General features: G+C 50.4%; 1 protein-coding gene across 1 annotated transcript; it reads right to left on the reverse strand.

The window, feature by feature from the left end:
• Nucleotides 1-1971: 1971 nt before the first annotated feature.
• Nucleotides 1972-18826, reverse strand: LOC144097377 (abasic site processing protein HMCES-like). The gene is made up of 9 exons (XM_077630109.1): nt 18648-18826; nt 17322-17459; nt 16315-16542; nt 14634-14826; nt 14104-14178; nt 11599-11661; nt 9866-9978; nt 4092-4163; nt 1972-2332 (listed from the first exon to the last, which is right to left on the reverse strand). Exons 1-9 carry the CDS (start codon nt 18665-18667, stop codon nt 2134-2136), a joined length of 1101 nt encoding a protein of 366 aa, XP_077486235.1. The 5' UTR covers nt 18668-18826; the 3' UTR covers nt 1972-2133.
• Nucleotides 18827-19739: the final 913 nt, after the last annotated feature.

Raw genomic sequence — 19739 nt, forward strand, 5'->3', positions numbered from 1 at the left:
TGTTCGTGGCAGATTTCAGGCTAGAAAAAACAATGCCATTTTTTACCAGTTTTGTGTGGCTTGATTGGTAATTTAGAAAAGACTTGGTAGAGCGAGGGAAATATTCCCAACACACATGACGCTCTTCCAACAACAGTCTTAAGTCCAGAAATTGAAGTACATCTTGTTTAGGAAGTTCAGCCGTGAAAGTTAGTCCCATCGCGCATTCTCTGAAAACCTTCAGTGCATCTACCACGCTACGCGTCAAGTAACCCTTCTTAACAAAAACAATATAATCATCGACATACCGAAAAATCCTCAGAACCAACCCGTCACATCTCCTGTCTATGGATCTGTCTACCCTGGCAAGGAAGATATTGGCTAACACAGGTGCTACTTTAGATCCTATGCACACTCCATCATTCTGCGCAAACGATTTCCCTTTCCATTCAATGACAGTTGAACGGAGGTAAAAAGACAATCTCTAAGAAGCTCTCAAGGGACAACCACATCTAGCAATAAAATCAGTTTCATTGTTGTAATCAGCGATGCACATTTTTACACTTTTCATGAGGTCATCATGAGGTAGAGAATAATATAGGTCTTGCACATCAATGCTGAAAGCATCACACCTTCCCGGGTTATTGGATTTTAGGAAGTCAACTATAGCACCGGAATTAGAGATGCGAAAAGGATCCTCAATTATCAAACGCGACAAATGCTTTTGAAGATAGCTAGACACGAAGAACTGCCAAGTGCCGTGCTCAGACACGATAGATCTGAAGGGAACATTGTCCTTATGCGTCTTTGCAGAAAAGAAAACCTGAAGGTGCGATCCTTTTGCGCTCTTAACAGAAGCCGCGAGGCGTTGCAAGTTGTTCTCTTCCAAAATCGCGTTCTTAGTATTTAAGATGCTTGGACGTGAATTAAAAATCTAGTTGCGAGTCAGCGCTTGGGGTGTCCTTTCTTCGTTGTGTCCCGTTGTTTTATTGCGCTGTTCAAATATGAATCCTTCGAAACGATTGCACGCCAGCTCGTGGAGGCTGCTTGATGCATCTATCATGATAGTTAACATTTCGTGTCTATTTTTGTCGCCTTTCTGCGTTTAACCTGCATAAAGTATTTTAGGTTTCCTAAGCACCGTTAACCGGTTGTAAACAAATGCGCACGATGTGCATGTGAGCGTTTTAGAGCGGTGTCTGCATGCGTGTACACAATACGACAACGGCCGGCTGCACTGCCGCTGGAGCATTAAACCTTGCCGTTTTAGATAATAGCAATAAAAAAACATTCAGTAAAGCTGCCCGCGGATGCAATGACAAGCATTCAGGCGATCTATCCGTTGGCTCGAAGAGGCGGAGAGCTGAGAGGCTCTCCGCGACATGAAGCCCGAACACGTTTTCACGCCTCAAGTTATCAAATTAGGGTTCTCACATGTCCTTCGAATCTTTGGACAAACCACAGTGTCGTCTTCCCACTCCTTTACAACCGTATCAGCCGAAACACAGCCTGTCGGAACCGAACCATCAGACGCAGCAACCGTCGCGACGAGCAGTCAGGAGGCGTGTAATCGCGGCGTGATCACGTGATCAAGGATGGCAGCCCCCATGATACGCCGCTGTAGAGCGTCTATACAGATACAATAACAGGCATAACTGAAGTACAGTCGAACTCCGTTATCACGAAGGAATGATTCCCGCTTGGAAGCTCGGTCAGCACGGGCCAACGAAAGTACGGCTATAACGAAGTAACCGCCGGGTTCCTTTCAGCTTCGTTATAACGAGGTTCAACTATAGTACTGTTTAGTAGATTTAAAGCCCTGGATTAAAAAGTGCGCTGTCTGCCTGACAATTACACACATGTACGTACGCACGCACATTCACGCATACACACACGCGCGCGCGCACGACGCACACGTGTCTCCGTGATGCCGCTTCATAAAGCACAGGCTGTTGCACGCAAGCCCTCAGGGAACTTCTATAACATCGCGGAGTGAGGTAAAGCAGGAGTGTTCAGAATTTAATTCGCCCTGCAGAGCGCTGCACCAATACATGTAGATCCCGCTTAAATTTTCACCGAAGCTTCTTCCAGAGTTCCTCGTCTCGAATCGGGGCGTGACACCGACCGCGTACACGCCAGCCGCCAGGAGGCTCGTCAGTTTGAGTGGCCGTGACGGTGCGAGGTGCGTCCGTGCGACTGCCTGCTGCGGTGGCGCCGGTCCGAGCCCGAGGACCGGTGGCGGGACTTGGACCGCTTGCGGGAGGCCCTGGACCGCGAGCGGCCGCCGCGGGAGGAACGCGACGAGCGCGAGGAGACCGCCGAGCGAGACCTGACGCTCGACCGGGAGCGACTCCTGCGGACAGACGACCACGGCTCACTGGCATTGTAGCACTACCGTAGCAGCAGCTTGGGGGTCAAATAAGCCGAAGCCCTGACTGAAGCCATATAATTCACCGGACACAAGGTGGTATGAGTGAACTGTGGTTAATAACCAACAGGGTCGAAAATAAGTTTAAATATATGAGCCTTAAAGCAGAGGGATTAAAACAATGAAAAAATTCGCTAACACGTTAACTTGGGTTTCAGTCAGCCGATTCCAGTTTCCAATGAACTTGAAGGATGAGGAGTTTGCGTGTCTATCCTGGCATGACGCTCGCGAATCTTAGGGCTGTGGTTTTGCGTGCCTGGGAATATGGTGAGATTCTTTGAAATAGGCGCCTCTATCAACGGCAGTTTTATTATAGGGTACTGAGTATAAAAGTTGCTTCGTCGCGGGGCAAGTAGTAGCGAGATGAGCTGCTCTTTCATTGCACTTACTCAGTTCTTACCGTAGCCTTGCAGGACGAATCAAGCTGAAATTAGCAGTTGCTTAAAATGCACCAATTGGTAACTGGAAGATGACACTGTCTCTCAGAAAGTTAGAAGATTGTTCAAATGGAATATCGCTGAGCTACAGTACCGATTGAAACAGTATGCGTTGAGCGACTTGCGCCGGACTCATTGAACAACGCCGAAATCAGTGGAACTCGTTAATTCGAACTTCCGGTTTATTCGAATTGACGCTTTGGTCCTGTCACTGCCACGTGTAATAAGGGCAGCTTCGTTGTACTCCCCATAATTTTAGCTCAGCTTGATGCGACAAAGCCTTCAGTTCCCTTCGACTTAAATTATCTACGTTAGGCTCTATTATATCCTTTTAACGTCGCCGTCACAGCACAGTGCTTTTTCGCTGTTTTACTCTGTTGTCGTAGCGGGCTAACGAGACTTGAAAAAAGGTAGATAATGATGCTTTCTTAATTGTCAACCTAAATTTTTTGATAACGGCTGCACTATTTATTAGTTGATTTATTGGTTGATTAATTAACTGAAATAAACACATGGTTGTTTTCTGCTAATTACGCTTATTAAGAGGCGGACCATATCGAACAGTTCTGGACAAAAGCATTTTTGAACGGTAACGTTTATGAAAGCATTTTGTTTTTCATATATTGTAAGACTTCCCCACAAAAATCTATATATCCGCAGATCTCCCGTCGGCAGGCTTGGATTTTTTTGCTACTAACCTATTTGGCGTCGTCAGAAGTGTTCCCCATTGGTTTTCTGTGGACGTCTTAGAAACACTCTTAAAGAAAGATTTTGCTATACACATCGGAAGGAGAATGACCATTACGTTCAATATTTCCATTACAATACTTTACAATATTCCAATATTCAAAATTTTTGTTCAAGAATGTTGGAAAATGTACAGGGCATCAAATTACCCGCTTCTATATATGTGTGTCATAGATCCGCATAATCTCCAGATTGATTAAAAACGCTGTAATGCGAGAGAAGACTGCATCCCTCCCCTGTGAAAGTCAAGAGACCATGGCTGGAGGTGTGCTGGGGACCGTACACGAAGATTAGCAGTAGGTAAATGTCTGACTGCTGAGATCTAGAGTGCAGTTGAAGGGCTGAGTCCATGAATGTGCTTGACTACGGTAAATAGGCAGAAAAATTTGCGCACGCGTTCAGACTAAACATGGCCCTCTGAAAGAGGCAACAGTTGTGAAAAAAAAATGAATGCGCGAGCGCATGCGCGCATGTGCACAGAGTTGCCTTTGAACACTCACCTGCGTGCCTGCTTGGCAGGCGATTTCGACTCGTGCTTCTTGGCCACGACAACCCTCTGCTTTGCGGGCTCCCTGCAAAGACGGATACGGAATGCAGCAGGATTATGCACGCATGCGAAATCCCGTAGCAGGCGAAAGCGCAACTCGCTGGTATCCAGAGAGAGAGAGAAAAAAAAAATTAGGGCAACCTCTATATCAGAGGAACAGGTTAGAACACGGAATTGAAATGTGGACGGAGATGAACTGAGTCACGAGGAGTCCTTGCATGTTGGAAGACTAATTAAGTGACGCATGATGTGGACGCGCTTCTTAATAGGCGCTGTTGCAAAAGGGTTGCAAGCCCCAAGGGTAGCGTTGGCCTGGCGGCCTGGGGCCCAGCTGGAAACATCCGAAGGTCCTGGCAAAGGATGAGTCGACTGGCAACAGAACAACTTGTTTATTCTGGCATCGCAAAAGAGCAGCCGGTCAGGGCGACCACGTTACTCGAAGGAAGAAATCGAAGTCTCTTCTTGGCGTCCGGGGCAGCTACCTTTATACCCTCGGAGTCGAGGGCAAGAAGGAACGGCTCGGGAGGAGGCTCACGAGATGGCGACGCACGGACATGTTGAAACGTGACGTGCCGCGTCCGCCGGGCCGGCGCCGGTCAGACCTCCTCGCCTCCCAGTTGGGGAGCTCCTCTCCCCGGCTGCTGCGCTTTGACAAGCGTGGGCACCAACATGCACACACACACACGCACACACGAAGACACGTGGCATTGAAACCTGCCTGGACGCGCTTGGCGGGAAGCGTTGCGGCAGCGATGAACGGGTCAAAATGACCGCCACTTTGAACAAAGCCCCGGCGTCCGTTGCATCCGCGCCGGCTATACCGCGCGTCGTAGGCGAAACGTAACAGACCGCCCCGCCGGGAGAAGGAGATCCCGATGGTCAGGGGACTGCATCCGCTGTCCGGAGGGATGTCGCTCGATGATGCTCGTAATCGAAATCGGTCGTCCCTCGGCGTTGCTTGAGCGCAGCGCACAGAGAAGGCCTCGTTCTCAGGTTCAGGACCACACAGGACACTGCAAAGTGACTTCGGGAGAGCTGCCAATTTTGTGCTCGTTCCCAGCAAGCGTTAGAACTACGCCGAAACGCAACCGGTCAGTCAGCAAGCACGAGACAACCCTCACTAAGCTCTGCCAGGCTCTTTCCCCTTTTATACTACTGCCTAGTTCCTTACAGTAGTAAAGCAGCACTCAGAACGCGTCCACAAATGAGAAAATTGCACTAGAAAGCACGTCATCACTTTGAAACACTAAACAAAAGCAATATGTTAAAAATCCTGCCTCAGGAAGAAAACATCAGTAACAAACAATTTTGAGGCGGATTCCTACGTTAGGGGCCTCGACTTAAGCCATCGGCGTTACCGTTGAGACTCCCCTTTTTGTAAAGCACCTCAAAGGAATATTGTTGCAAAGCGAGGCTCCAGCGCAGGAGGCGGCCATTTTTGGGAGAGATGGTCTGCAGCCATTGGAGAGGGCAGTGATCCGTCTCAATGATAAACCTCGAGCCGGCTAGGTAGCATGACAATTTCTGAACGGCCCACACAAGACACGCACACTCTTTCTCGGTGGCGCTGTACGCCTGCTCACGACAGGTCAGCTTACGACTAGCATACAGGACGGGGTGTTCCGCTTCTCCATTTTCCCGTTGGCACAGTACAACGCCCATGCCTCGCTCACTAGCATCGCACTGAACAACGAACCCTTTTGTGTAGTCTGGTGATCGTAGCACAGGCTGGCTTGTTAGGGCGCTCATTAGGGCGCTGAAAGCTCTTTCCTTTGTCTCGCTCCAGACGACTGTTTGGGGCTCTGTTTTTCTTAGAGCATCCGTCAGGGGAGCCGCGATATCGGAGTACCTGGGTATGTACCTCTGATAGTAGCCGGCGACACCTAAGAACGACCGAATATCGGTCTTCGTGCGCGGTTGCGGGAAGTCTCGCACAGCGGCCACCTTTATTTCAGAGGGGCGGCGACGACCCTGTCCAATCACGTGACCGAGGTAGACAACCTCGGCCTGTGCTAATTGGCACTTGGGAGCCTTGACTGTCAAGCCCGCTTCGCGCAGGCGAGTTAGCACTGCCCGCAAGTGTGCCATATGCTCAGACCAGGATGCGGAGAATATCGCTACGTCGTCTAAATACGGTAAAGCGAATTCTTCCTGTACCCGCAACACTTTGTCCATGAGGCTTGAAAAGCAGTATGGCGCGTTCTTCAAACCAAAACTCAAAACTTTAGGACGGAATGTTCCCATTGGTGAAATGAACGCCGCATACCTACTAGCCCCTTCTGTAAGTGTAACCTGCCAATAACCCCTGACAAGATCTAGGGTGGAAATAAACTGAGCGCTACTAACTTTCTCAAGGCGCTCCTCGATGTTAGGGATCGGATAAATTTGATCCTTAGTGATGGAATTAAGCACGCGGTAGTCGACGCAAGGACGAGGTTCCTTGCCCGGTACCTCAACTAAAATCAAAGGGGAGGTATAATCACTCTCACCCGCCTCAATAACACCGAGCTGTAGCATTTTCTTTACCTCAGCCTCCATAATATCGCGCTGGCGGGGTGACACCCGGTACGCCTTGGATCGTACTGGCTCTGGGGAGGTAAGTTCTATTTCATGAGTAAGGACAGAAGTCCTACCAGGCCTCTCAGAGAACTGACCTTGAAACTCTTGTAAGAGTTGGTGTAGTTCGGTTTTCTACTCAGGCGACAGCGGTGCTTTACTGAGTAAGTCACTAATGACCTGATCGGTGTCTTCCCTGTTCGTCACTGAGCTTAGTCCCGGAAGCTCGACCGGAAGCTCTTCTAACTTTCCCGTGTCGGGCATTTCCTCTCCAGTACCTGGTGCCTTCAACGCTACAGGCTTAATTTTATTCAGTTCGGACGTGCTCTGAATATCAGCTTGCTGCGCCTCCGACCCTTTCTCATTGTTCGACAACGTCGGCCCCGCAACTACCGCCTTTGCAGCGAGCTCCCGAACTCTCGATCTGGTTAAGGCCTGAACGCTAGCCTCACCAAACAAAAGCCCCTTCTCGCGCAGGAGGTGATCGGACCTGTTCGAAAATAGGTACGGGTACTGGGGGGGGGGGGGGGGGGGGGGGCAGCATAGAGGACACTACGGCCTCCGTCTCAAGTGCTCCGAAAGGTCCTTCAATAAGCACTTTTGCTACGGGCAGACACACGCTATGAGCTTCCACGGCTTGCTTGATCCATGCGCACTCGCCCGTGAACATATCGGGTTCTACGTAAGAGGGGTGAACTACATCCATTGTAGCTGCGGAATCACGAAGCACTCGGCACTCTTTCCCGTTCACGAGGAAGTCTCGCATGTAAGGCTCGAGAAGCTTCATGTTCTCGTCAGTGCTACATAATGACAAACACACGACTTTTCTTTTTGTTTCTGGACACTGCGCCGAAAAGTGACCCGGCTTCTGGCACGTATAACACACGCGCGCTTGCCTCGTCTCGAACCGCTTTCTGCGTTCGGCTTCGGCTGCCGCCGTCTCCTTACGTTCGGTCGGACTGCTTTCACTCGCATCCGCACTACGTGTGTCCCCGCTTGCTCTCATGGGTGTGAACTTCGGCCTCTCAGACTTGGAGCCAAATTCACCCTTTTGACCGTCCTTAGCTCCGCGAGCCCGACGCGTCACAAACTCCTCGGCTAGCTCGGCGGCTTTAGCCACTGTACTAACGTCTGGCCTATCCAAGACCCAGTACCGCACGTTCTCAGGTAACCGACTATAAAACTGTTCCAGCCCGAAACACTGCAGAATTTTCTCGTGGTCACCAAACGCTTTCTCTTCTTTGAGCCACTCCTGCATGTTTGACATAAGCCTGTAGGCAAACTCTGTATATGACTCACTTCTGCCTTTTTCATTTTCCCGAAACTTCCGACGGAACGCCTCCGCTGACAGCCTGTACTTTTTTAGCAGACTCGATTTCACTTGGTCGAAATCCTCTGCCTCCTCTCTCTTCAAGCGAGCGACTACGTCGGCCGCCTCGGCGGGTAACAAAGTGAGCAAGCGCTGTGGCCACGTTTCCCGAGAGAACCCCTGCTTCTCGCACGTTCGCTCAAAGTTAATCAGGAACAAACCAATGTCCTCTCCAAGCTTAAACGGCCGCATCAGGTCAGTCATTTTGAACGATACCCGTTCTCCTGCACCGTGTGCCTGACTTCCATTACGAGCGCGTTCCATCTCTACCTCGAGACGCTTCATTTCCAAAGCGTGTTGACGGTCGCGCTCTTCTTTCTCTTTTTGTTCTTTACGTTCGCGCTCGTCTTTCTCTTTTTGCTCTTTACGTTCGCGCTCGTCTTTCTCTTTTTGCTCTTTACGTTCGCGCTCGTCTTTCTCTTTTTGCTCCCTCACCTCAATGGTCTCAAGGCATTCCGACAGCTCGTCATCCTCAGCCTCCAACTCAAGAATAGCTCTAAGCAGTTCTGGTTTTCTGAGTTTGTCTGAGACATCCAGACCCAACTCTCTTGCAAGCTCCAGCAATTTCGGTTTGCGCAACGACTTCAAATCCATGGCTGCTCCGAATGCTGCTTTCTCTACTGCCTACTATTGTCTTGCCGCAAACTAACCCGGCAGCAACGACAACCACAATTACCAGCTCTGTTTCTGACACCAACAAAAGCCTGGCAAAACTCAGAAGAAGAAAGTCCCGCACTCACCAAACCTCGCAGCCAAGAATTCAACGCAGTCGTTCCGCTGCAGGCAACCAGTCATCACACAGGGCTCGTTGCACTGCTCCCGGATGGTCGTTGTGCTGCTCAGCATACAGTTGACCGCATATCTTCGCTGCTGGCCTCCGTTGTCGCGATCTCACCGCTGGCAACCAGTTGTTGCGAATGGGTTGCAAGCCCCAAGGGTAGCGTTGGCCTGGCGGCCTGGGGCCCCGCTGGAAACATCCGAAGGTGCTGGCAAAGGATGAGTCGACTGGCAACAGAACAACTTGTTTATTCTGGCATCGCAAAAGAGCAGCCGGTCAGGGCGACCACGTTACTCGAAGGAAGACATCGAAGTCTCTTCTTGGCGTCCGGGGCAGCAACCTTTATACCCTCGGAGCCGAGGGCAAGAAGGAACGGCTCGGGAGGAGGCGCACGAGATGGCGACGCACGGACATGTTGAAACGTGACGTGCCGCGTCCGCCGGGCCGGCGCCGGTCAGACCTCCTCGCCTCCCAGTTGGGGAGCTCCTCTCCCCGGCTGCTGCGCTTTGACAAGCGTGGGCACCAACATGCACACACACACACGCACACACGAAGACACGTGGCATTGAAACCTGCCTGGACGCGCTTGGCGGGAGGCGTTGCGGCAGCGATGAACGGGTCAAAATGACCGCCACTTTGAACAAAGCCCCGGCGTCCGTTGCATCCGCGCCGGCTATACCGCGCGTCGTAGGCGAAACGTAACAGCGCTCGTTCGGGGACTTTCTCGAGACAACGCAAAATCCGGGGCATTCTGCTGGGTAGTGGTGTCGCAACACACAGAGGCGGCCAGTTGGACCCGCCTGCCTCATGGGTTGCAGCATATATCTGCAGCGGCGCACCGTGTGGCGAAGCGAACAGAGCGGCATACCACGCGCGGCGCCGATGCTGCCAGAGCATTTACAAAACGAACAGCACTTAGCGCAAGCGGTACTTCAACGAGTTTGGCAACAGAGGTAACTGGCCGATTATTTAGATTCAAAGGTCTTGAACTGTGTCCGCATGGGTGAGTCGCGTGTGTACTCACTGGTCGGCGTAGTACGGCAGCACGCACTCGACGGTGTTGTTGGTAGTCTTGCCCACAACGGGGGACACAGGGTGCTGCACCAGGCTGGTGGGGCAGCGCACCGAGTAGGTCAGCTGCGCAGAGGGGCCGAAACGAGTCACGCACTGTTCCCTTCTTAATGCGCCTTCCTCGCAAACAGACTAGGCTACAGCGAAGATCCTCTGAAGGTTGAGCCGTGGGCGCGCAACCGTATGGCTTTGAGCATCAACGCCCTAACTTCACTACCGGTGGCAGGACTGCCCCACGTCTTCATTAATTCTATATTGCAGTCGGTCATTTCGTCCTCGCCGTCACCAATTAATTCTGCCATTTGGCTGCTATAAAGGCGAATCATATCCATTCTTCGCCAGTTTGCCACTGGATATAACGGAAAGTCTGCGAATTTTTTTCGGGTTTTCTTCTTTGCCCTCTTTAGTTCCCTCTTTTTCCACATGACGCGCCCACTAGTGATGTAATATCGGAAACAAATGTTTACGGGATGCGGGTGTGTGGAAGTCATGCCTGCTCGCAGAAAGCGACAAAGCAGTGAAGACATCAATGTTCAAACGACTTTGAGTTCTCTGTGCATTCTCCTACGTATCAACTCGCTGTAACTAAAACTGACTCTCCAGTGAAATAAAATGTTATAACAAATTATTTAAAACGTACAGCAGGTCACACATCCTCTGGTCCTATCGTTCGTGATACACTGACCAGCGTAATTCGACAAAAACAAAGAAACTATTAAATTCAGAGCTTCTAATCTTTAAAGAGCCACGAACCAATAAGGCCCCAGACGCGACTAGTTCATTACGTTATATTGCCGGACTGAAACCAACCAGTAGTGCCTGCACCATTATGAACATCGACCAGTAGTACCAGTTGTCGGCGAAAAGCACCAAGTAACCACTTGGTGCTTTTCGCTGCCCTAGAATTAATTGCTCGGCGCCGGTGGCGGCGCTAACGGGAGACGAGAGGTGGCAGCTGCCCCCCTAATAGTTTTTCGGACCATATGAAAAATTTGCTATTTCCTTCAGAACCCAAAGAAGAGGACGCTACCTGATAATGCAGCCCAAGCCGACTGACTGTATGTGAAGCTGTTGCCGCTGAATTCTTATATTTTATTTCTTTATTTTAGATTTAAGAGAAGGTAATTCCATACACACAAACTCCCTAAACGAAATTTAACCCCCCCCCCCCTTTCCTTCATCATAACGTCCCTAGAAAGTGTTTTCCATAAAATTATACGTTACCACTGCCATATGGCTGCGCGTACATTTTGATAGAGGCGTTGTGAAAGCGGCTTCATACTAGCGTTCCTCGCATTACAATAAACAAATACCGCATAACAAAACACGGAGGATGTTCTGGGTGGTTTGGTATTTTTTATTTTAATTCTAGCAATATGTACGACGTCGGAGAATGGTCCCGCGCAACATCAATGCTGGCTTATTGTGCTGCGCAGCTATATACCTCTCATATGTTTCGTGTCACGGTAATCTCACCAGCGTGCGCCTTCGCAGAGGAGGACAAGCGGGTGCAAGACTATCAAGCTCGCATTAATTTTCATACTATTAGTATTGCTTATACTGAAGCGGGGAATTTCGAATGCTCACAGATAAGCGCCATGGAGGTGACACTTGAACAAGCGAAAGGTAGATGGGCACAGTTTCTGCGCTGGTAAAAAAAAAAAGAAGAGAAAAGTGCTGGAGTACTTCGTCAAAGGAGTAGTCTGGGTCCAGCCATGACGACACGGCCTCTTCTCCGTCCAGGATAACCTACGTCGCGCAAAAAAAAAATAGTTAAGGAGTCCGACCACATGGTCTCCAACATATACCAACCGGCACGGCAGATGAGAACTGAACGACGACGCCACAACCAACATTTGTGGCGCACAATGATGGGCCTCCCTAAAAGCGCAGTAACTACATTTTAAAAAGGTTGCACGCGAGATAGTTCGTCTGCCATTGTTGTTGACAAGTTGGTGACAGCAGTAACGTCAACATTGTCGAGTTGGTGACAGCACTGACAAGTTCGTGAGCTGCTTAGAAAAGCTACATTAACAAGACGGCATACAAGGAAGTGCGAAGTGGACACAACGATGCTGTGTCGCTGAAGAACTAGACACGTCGTTGTGTCTAGTTCTTCCTTTTCTTTATGCCTGTAAGTGAATGTAACTTTCTAGCAAGCGCACGAAATTAACTAATGAGGCGCCACTCAACCATTCAGAACACCCTAAGATCAGTGTCTTCAAAATATGAAGTCAGTTTTAGAAATGCCTTCCTCTAGTGTGAAATCTTTTAAAAGCTAGTCTACTCTGACCGACATTAAAATGTTTGAGAATGAAAAATAAAATCGCTACCAGCTTTCATTTCAACTGTTATAACCTTTGAAATACACGGGAAATACTTTCGTATGCCCCCATATTAGCAATTACACCCATATGGAGCAAGGAATTGTGCATGGCTGTTACTACGTGCTCAGTAGTAAGCGTGGTGTTCTAAAACAAGAGAAAACAGCGTTCTGATGGTATAAGCTTTAAACTTACTGAAAAGAGCTAGGAGAGACTGGCGATGCAGGACGCCAGAAGGCTATATTTTACAGCGCTTCACGTAACTGCACTTTGCGTGGTCTGTGTTTGCTCAGCCATGTGCGTAATGCACCGTTCAGTACCAGACTGTCCTCGCCAATTTGCAAAAAGAAGACGCTTAAAAAATTAGTTTGCACTTGCTACACTCACAGTTATGTCTGCAGCGTAAGTCAGTTGTAAAGGTCGAGTGTGTGGCTTCCAGGAAGTCAAATACAGGCTCTAGGAGGGCTGCGGTAGCTCGAAATGACCACAGCGCAAAAAAAAAAAAAAATGGCGGTGGTTTAGCTCTGGTTAAACCTGAAGTGGCACGATAGCTACAGCTGGCCGAGTGGAACTTGCTTAGTTGAATTGCAAAGTCAGTCTTCGCCGCTCCGTTTCGCTGGGCGTTCCTTCTTCAACTTCGTCCCGCTTGACACGGCGCATGCGCAAAGCTGTGGCAGCTCGGTTTCGCCGGCGCGCCGCGCCGCCGGCAGCAGCAGCTGCTCCGCACCACGTGACTGGTCACGTGACCAACCACGTGACAAACCACGTGATTAGCCACGGCGCCGTGCGGCTGGCAGCTGCTCCGCACCACGTGACCAACCACGTGACAGCGTGGCGGCGCAGCCACGCTGAAGGCTCGAAATGCTACCCTAATGTAGCTATCGCTACAAAAATGGACGAAGGAGAGAGCATACAGAAGATCCAGCGCTGAACTTCCGACAAGGTAAGCAGTTGCTCCGACAAGGTGTATGCATACTGTACGAGGTAAAGGAATCATCTATATATGCACAAAAAAGCCAGCTCTTTTATCAGAAAGTGCAATATAGAAGCCGTGTTCACCCAATCTCCCCGAAATCTAGCGATTCAGTAGGATTTGACAATATCACGTGTGAAGCACGTTCTCCACATTTTGACAACAGTTGCCAAAATTCGGGGAGATGGTGATGATGATGATGATGAATTTTTATGGCGCTAAAGTAACTCCGACCAAATAAAGCCAACAAAATGTTTATGGTCTGCTCAAAGTGGGGTCAAGTACCTATTTTCCAAGCATTTCATCCCCGATAAGCCGATCGCCAGGCCAGGGAAAAGCTTGCACTCATTGTATCTGCGGTAGGGTAACCAGCGGCACTGGCGCAAAATTTGGGGTGAAGTTCGGAACTTGGCGAGAGATGAGGAAGTGACTACCAAGAAATCCATCCTGATCTTTCCCTTCATGTGCCTTTTTGCCATTGTTAGCATACCCTATTAACCTTTCGTTCACGCTTCTCCCAACACCCCTCCTCTCAAACACAAACTTTTCTGGAAAAGTAAAAAGGTGGGAATTGTGCGTAAAAAAAAACCAGCCGCGAAAGAAGTGTGAACCTACTGTCGATGCACAGTTCGCAGCGCGCAGACGCCTAGCCGCAGTTATTTTCTGCAGGTACTAGCTGTATTCTCTTGCATAGGAGCTGCATGCACTGGGCCTCTAATTTATCAAAATACCTTACACCGTGACGGCGCCACAGGTTTTAGTGCAAACTAGACAATTGTCAGAATGTTCTCTCTGATGCAAACGCAGCAGACCTTCGCTCTCATATCAGTCTTATGCTCATTTAATGATGGCCTTCAGGGTGAAAGCATGGAACATATATGCGTAGACACTTACGGGCACACGGTTGTGAAGCCACTGCAGGTAACGAGGAGCGTCCATGGTCAGGATGCTGAAGCTGTACAGGACATCCTGCAGGAAGGGTCAAACGGCGAAGACGGATCACCTGGGGCAATTCTCAAGCAGGTTTCGATCGCCGCTTGAATACAGACTCTGTGAACACAGCGCGTTCCACGAACCACTAGTTCCTCCAGACAGCTCATTTTCGATGCTCCCATGCTGCCACAAAAAGTCTTCAATGCACACGGTGTTCTTTTCGGACTCATTTACAAATTGAATATTTCCTTCCCTTTCACTTTCTTCTTTACGCTGCCTTTATCCTACCTGCACGCTGCAGTGACCGTGGCTTAGTTGGTGCCAGACGACAGGCCCGTGCATGTTAATCTTCGTTTTCTTACGGCCACTTACTTGCACTACTATACCTCCAACACCATTCATTAACATATCTGACACTGTGAAAGAACGTGATGGAGTGGATGTTCAAGAACTGTTTCCCTCGAGTTGACCCCTGTCTTTCACTCGCCTACCTTGGATGTGGACACGTCAAAGATGCCGGCCATGGTGAGCAGTCGGGGCCCGACCCAGTGTCCGTGGCGCATGAGGTCGTGCGCGTCGCTCACGCCGTCCCACGTGCGGGCCGCCATGTCGATGCCGCGGGGCTGCTTGAAGTACACGTAGTATGCCTGCTTGCCCGTCTGCTCGTTCTTCCACTCGAAGAACCTACGGAGACGCGCCACCATATGCCGCTTGCTCGGCGCAGAAGGAGCACACTACCGATGTAGGCTATAGCTTGGTCACTCTCATAGGCTGCTACAGCGAACTTTCGGCCTCAAATAAGAGCGATGAGCACAAGCACTAAGAGCACGATGTTATAGCTATGGCTCCACATAAACCCAAGAGCATGGCAAGGAAGTTCGGTGTGGACGTCCTCGTTTATGCGTCCTGAAAGTGGTATCGTTTATGCCTGCTGGTCGACGGAGATAAAACTAGCAAAGATGAACGCAGGACCAATCTCAAAACTAAGTGTGCACGGAACAAAACGTGTGCCATGAGCGAAATCCGTTAAGGTGCGGAAAAGGGGTCCCTGTAGGCTTAACGGCACTCTGCGATTGCCTGTGCAGGGCAAGATCCACTTTCACATCCAGCGCACACACTGCAACGTTCTGCGGCGAAATGTCTGGCATAGGAGGCAGAGGTATGGTTGAATCCTATTTGTCATAGTATTTATCATATGCGCGTTCCTTTATCACCCGTAGCTCCAAATTTCCTGCTCTCGAGTGCCAACCGTGCATCTCGTCTACTCCTTTATGCACAGGTTGAGGAGTTTTCTGCAGTAGCTACATGCAAAGCATAAGCGATGTAGTGCCCTCTGCCGGACAAATGCCTGTTATAATGATCGCCATAAGGCCCTCTCTTGCACAACAGCTGCCGCTGTTCATGATCAGTCCTGTCCCCCGTGCCTGTCGCGGCACTCATACCAATAACGCTTACCTCTTACGCGGAGAGTACAAACCATTTACGCCTCCGCAGGAAGGTACTCCCGGGACCCTCGACAGAACCGAACAGTGCCGCCCAAACCGGGTCTTTCCGTAATACCGCTACACTAAAATACGTGGACTCGACATCCACGGGCAGGTGCAAATTCTGCGGGCAGTATACTGACGAGTACCACATGGTGTGGGTCTGCCAGTGTATTAAAAATACAGGCAATATAAGTCAGCCAAGGGGGAGGGCTAGGAGTAGGACCAGTCCAGCTCAAACCTGGAGGCCCAGCGGGCCCTGGTCCAAAGAGCTCGGGAAGAGGCGGCGGTCAATGAGGCCCCGGAATAGAGACTGCCACCCAGCGCAACAACCATCCCTACCTCCCTTTCCCAAATTATTACAGTGTTACAATAAACGTTTTCTCATTTTTCTCCTGACACTGGCTTCCTATACATCGTCTGACGTCGGCATTGGGTAAAGACAACAGGTAGCGGGGACATATATAGGCACAAAGCGTGCGTGTTGGATCTGGTACCGTCTAGCGCAGTAGACCTCGCATAACTGTGATTTCCTAAAGCCATGATGTAATATATATCTTACACTGTGCTATAAGGCGCATAGGATTCGCCTCGATGCCGCGTCCGGCAGCGTTCGTAAGCAGGAGCGTAGCTACTATACGCTGCTGCCACTGCGACGTCAACACGTGAGGATGAAAGCGGCGCTTACCCCTCGGCGACGACGACGCATCGTCGCTCAGCGGCGATGGCGCCCTTGAAGCTGCGCCGGTCCATGCAGCTCTCGATGCGGCAGTTCACCGTGTTGAAGATGAAGTTCTGCGGCTCGCCGCCGTACCACGAGGGGACCAGGCCCCAGCGCATGGGGCTCATCATCACCCGGTGAGCACTGCTGCCCCGGACTCCCTTAGGCACGTGCACGCTGCTCAGGAGCACAGGGCTGCGTGAACGCCCTTCGTCGTTTAGGCGGCGCTACCTCAGGACATCCTCAAGAGGAAGAAATGGGCTTGGGCACTGAGGCATGTAATGCGAAGGCAAAATAACCGATGGCCCTTGGCGGTAACAGACTGGACTCCAAGGAAAGGGAGGTGTAGCGGCGGGTGGAAGAAAGTTAGATGGGCGAATGAGGTAAAGAAGTTTGCGGGGATGAGGTGGCCGCAGCTGGAAAAGGGCAGGGTTAATTGGAGACACATGGGAGAGGACTTTGCCCTGCAGTGGGTGCAGTCAGGTTGTTGTTGATGATGATGCCCTCGGGAGGTTGCCGTGCCAATAAGATCTCTCTTCCCTTCCAAACTCACTGTTTTTCATCGCTAGAGCAATGCATACACGATGCAAGAGTTCGTGTGATGAGCAGTTAACCCAGGGCAGCATATAAAGACCATACCGTAAAAGAAAAAGACACGCTTTGGTTGAATAGGCAAGCTTGTAATTAATGCAATATTTCATATCAACGCACGTATAACTTCACTGCCAGTTCGGGGAATTCATGACCTCCATTTTAACAGAAAGCAACAATTCTTGCGAACAGGTTGCAGCAACGCCACGCCGCACAACTCCAGCGCGTGCCAACAGTGGCGGCTGAATGAAGTTCGTTGTATGTGGGGCTAACGCGATGCTGTAGGCGCGTTGCGCGCACTAACGTTGGCAAACAGGGTGACGACGTAAATTGTGAACATGCGTGCACAAGCCGCCAAGTGACGGCGTTCTGCGTCAACTCACTGGTAGTTCCTGGGCGAGATGTTGTACGAGGGCCGGTACTCGCCATGGCTATTGAGGTCCACCCACTTAGGGTTGCAGTAGCGACCCTCCGCGTCCTGGTACTGGCAGGCGTGCAGGAGCGACGCCTTGCTCAGGGCGCTGTCCCCGCGTGGGCAACGACAATGAGAGAGAAAAAAAGATGACGCGTCGAGCAGCTACAATGTGAAGGTATGCTTCAGGCGTGGTGTACAGTCATCTACGTGGTAAGGCGCCAAGAAGACATGGAGGGTAGTGAGCAGTGACTTAATGGCGTTGCATGTATAGTTTTATTTAAAACGCGAACTGAATCCGTATCCCGAGATACGAGATGCGTTTCCCAGAGGCTTGATCAGTAAGGCGTTCAAGAGGGGGCCTGAAGTTCTCTACACCCCCCCCCCCCCTTCTCCGATCGAAAAAATGACCTCAGATCCTTTAAAAAAAATCCTGGCTTCATGCCTCGACTCCACTAAAAGTTATTAGACTCTCATTTAAGCAGTTCGAGAGGAATCACCTCACATTCCCTTAATTTTAACCTGTTCGGTTGAACATCATCCATCTCTACCACCACCAACTTCTGGGTTGCGATAGTAGAATACGTAGGTGGAGGCTTCCCTACGAAATGCTACCCTGTCTTCCGATTCAGATGAAGTGACCTCGACGCTAGCGCGCATACTAGTATATTCGGTTGTTTGCGCCGAACAAAATGCAACTTCCCGGAAACACACTGTAATGTGGGTAGCACAAAAGACATGAACAAGAAAACCAGAAAGCACAAATGATAGCAATCAAGGAATGTCAAGACAGGCATGAAGGATTTTTTCGGGAAGAACAAATGAAAAATCATGCCGCTGACTGGCAACTGAGTCGTCCTGCGCACAGGTGATCAATTTTTCGCAGCTTCCACCCGCTATTGCGGCATGATGAAAACGTTGTGGATTTCGCAAGATATATGCTACTCCGGCACTTTCCGCAGATTACAGTACCCTGCCCCGGTAGCCTCCCACGGATTAACTGAGCAGCTTTCCCACAGAAAACGGCAACTTCTAACAAATTTACTAGGAATGAACTATACGCGCCCTCGGTACACTTATTCAACTGACTGCCCCTTGCCGTCTTCCGCAGCCACTGTAACAGTCGTGACAGGGCAAAGAAAAGGCGTATGTTCCACTCGGGTTTTTCAGTTTCTGCCTCTATACTGCCCTTATACCGCCTCCGACGTGTGGTGCATCCCGCAGCAACGGCTGCGGCCACTCGCTGTCCAGCGAGGGCTGCGGTTCCTCCTCGCAGTACAGGTGTGGACAGACTTACCATGCCATACGGCCGCACATGGTGGAGCGCTGCGCTGGGCCTCGTCCTGGCCGTCCCCGGTGGGTGGAGACTGGACGAAATTTTGAGACGCGGCACAAGCGGATGTCCGGTCACGTCATTGCCGTAGGCCTGCAGAATGACCCCGCCGGTCCTCTTCTTTGTTGTCTCCTCTTCTAGGAACGGCACACGCGGTCACCGCCACCATGATGATGATGCCGCTTTAGTAGAGTGCAACTCGGAAAACAAAGCGGCTTTTCCCCGTCAAAGGACCCCCTTCCAGCCAATGTCATCGGCCGATTCTCATGAACCTGCTGGCGTAACAATGCAGGGACTGGCAGATGAAAGGGGATCGTCCCCTCCCTTCATTGTCGCGCCGCTCCCTGCATTTTCACTCTAGCAGGGTCCTGAGAATTGGCCGATGCCATTGGCTGGAAGGGGTTCCTTTGCCGGGGAAAAGTCGCTTCGTTCTTGAGTTGTGTCCGACTGCAGTCGCAACCAAAGGAATTTCGTAACGCATTGAAGAAAAATCGAGCCGAGCGTTGAAAGGGCGATGCCCGTATGCAGGCACGTCTTCCCAAGCAGAAAAAAAAAACTAGAAAACTTTTCCCGTCTATTATTAAGGAGTACGAGCAAGGATATGAAATGCTGTTTTGTTGTTGCTATCACTGATACCGTCTTTGCCCTACTCCTTATGCGTCTGTCTTTACCATAAAATCTTTGGTCGCTTCCCCAGAGCCATAGTTTCATGAAGTAGCAGTTGCAGTTATTTTGAGAAGCTCTGCCTCAGCGCACCCAGTCGTCCTTGCTTGTGTTGTGATGGTGTCGGCTTGTGAGCGAGATAACATACGGACACGTAATGATTGCCGGTACAGAAGTAAATGAAAGAATAAAGAGGCTGAGATATAGGCTTAATGGCCAACTTACATGGCCAGAAAACGTGTTCAAGGCGGAGAGGTCGCATATAGAGGATTACCAGCATCGCTCCGCTGTGGAAAGGCTTGGGCCAGCAGCACAAAGACCAAACCGAAGGACCATCGGCTTTCCGTACTGCTCCTGTGATCACACCCACGCAACACACCTGAGAGACCACAT

Source organism: Amblyomma americanum, chromosome 7 (assembly GCF_052857255.1).
Source record: "Amblyomma americanum isolate KBUSLIRL-KWMA chromosome 7, ASM5285725v1, whole genome shotgun sequence".
Taxonomy (NCBI): domain Eukaryota; kingdom Metazoa; phylum Arthropoda; class Arachnida; order Ixodida; family Ixodidae; genus Amblyomma; species Amblyomma americanum.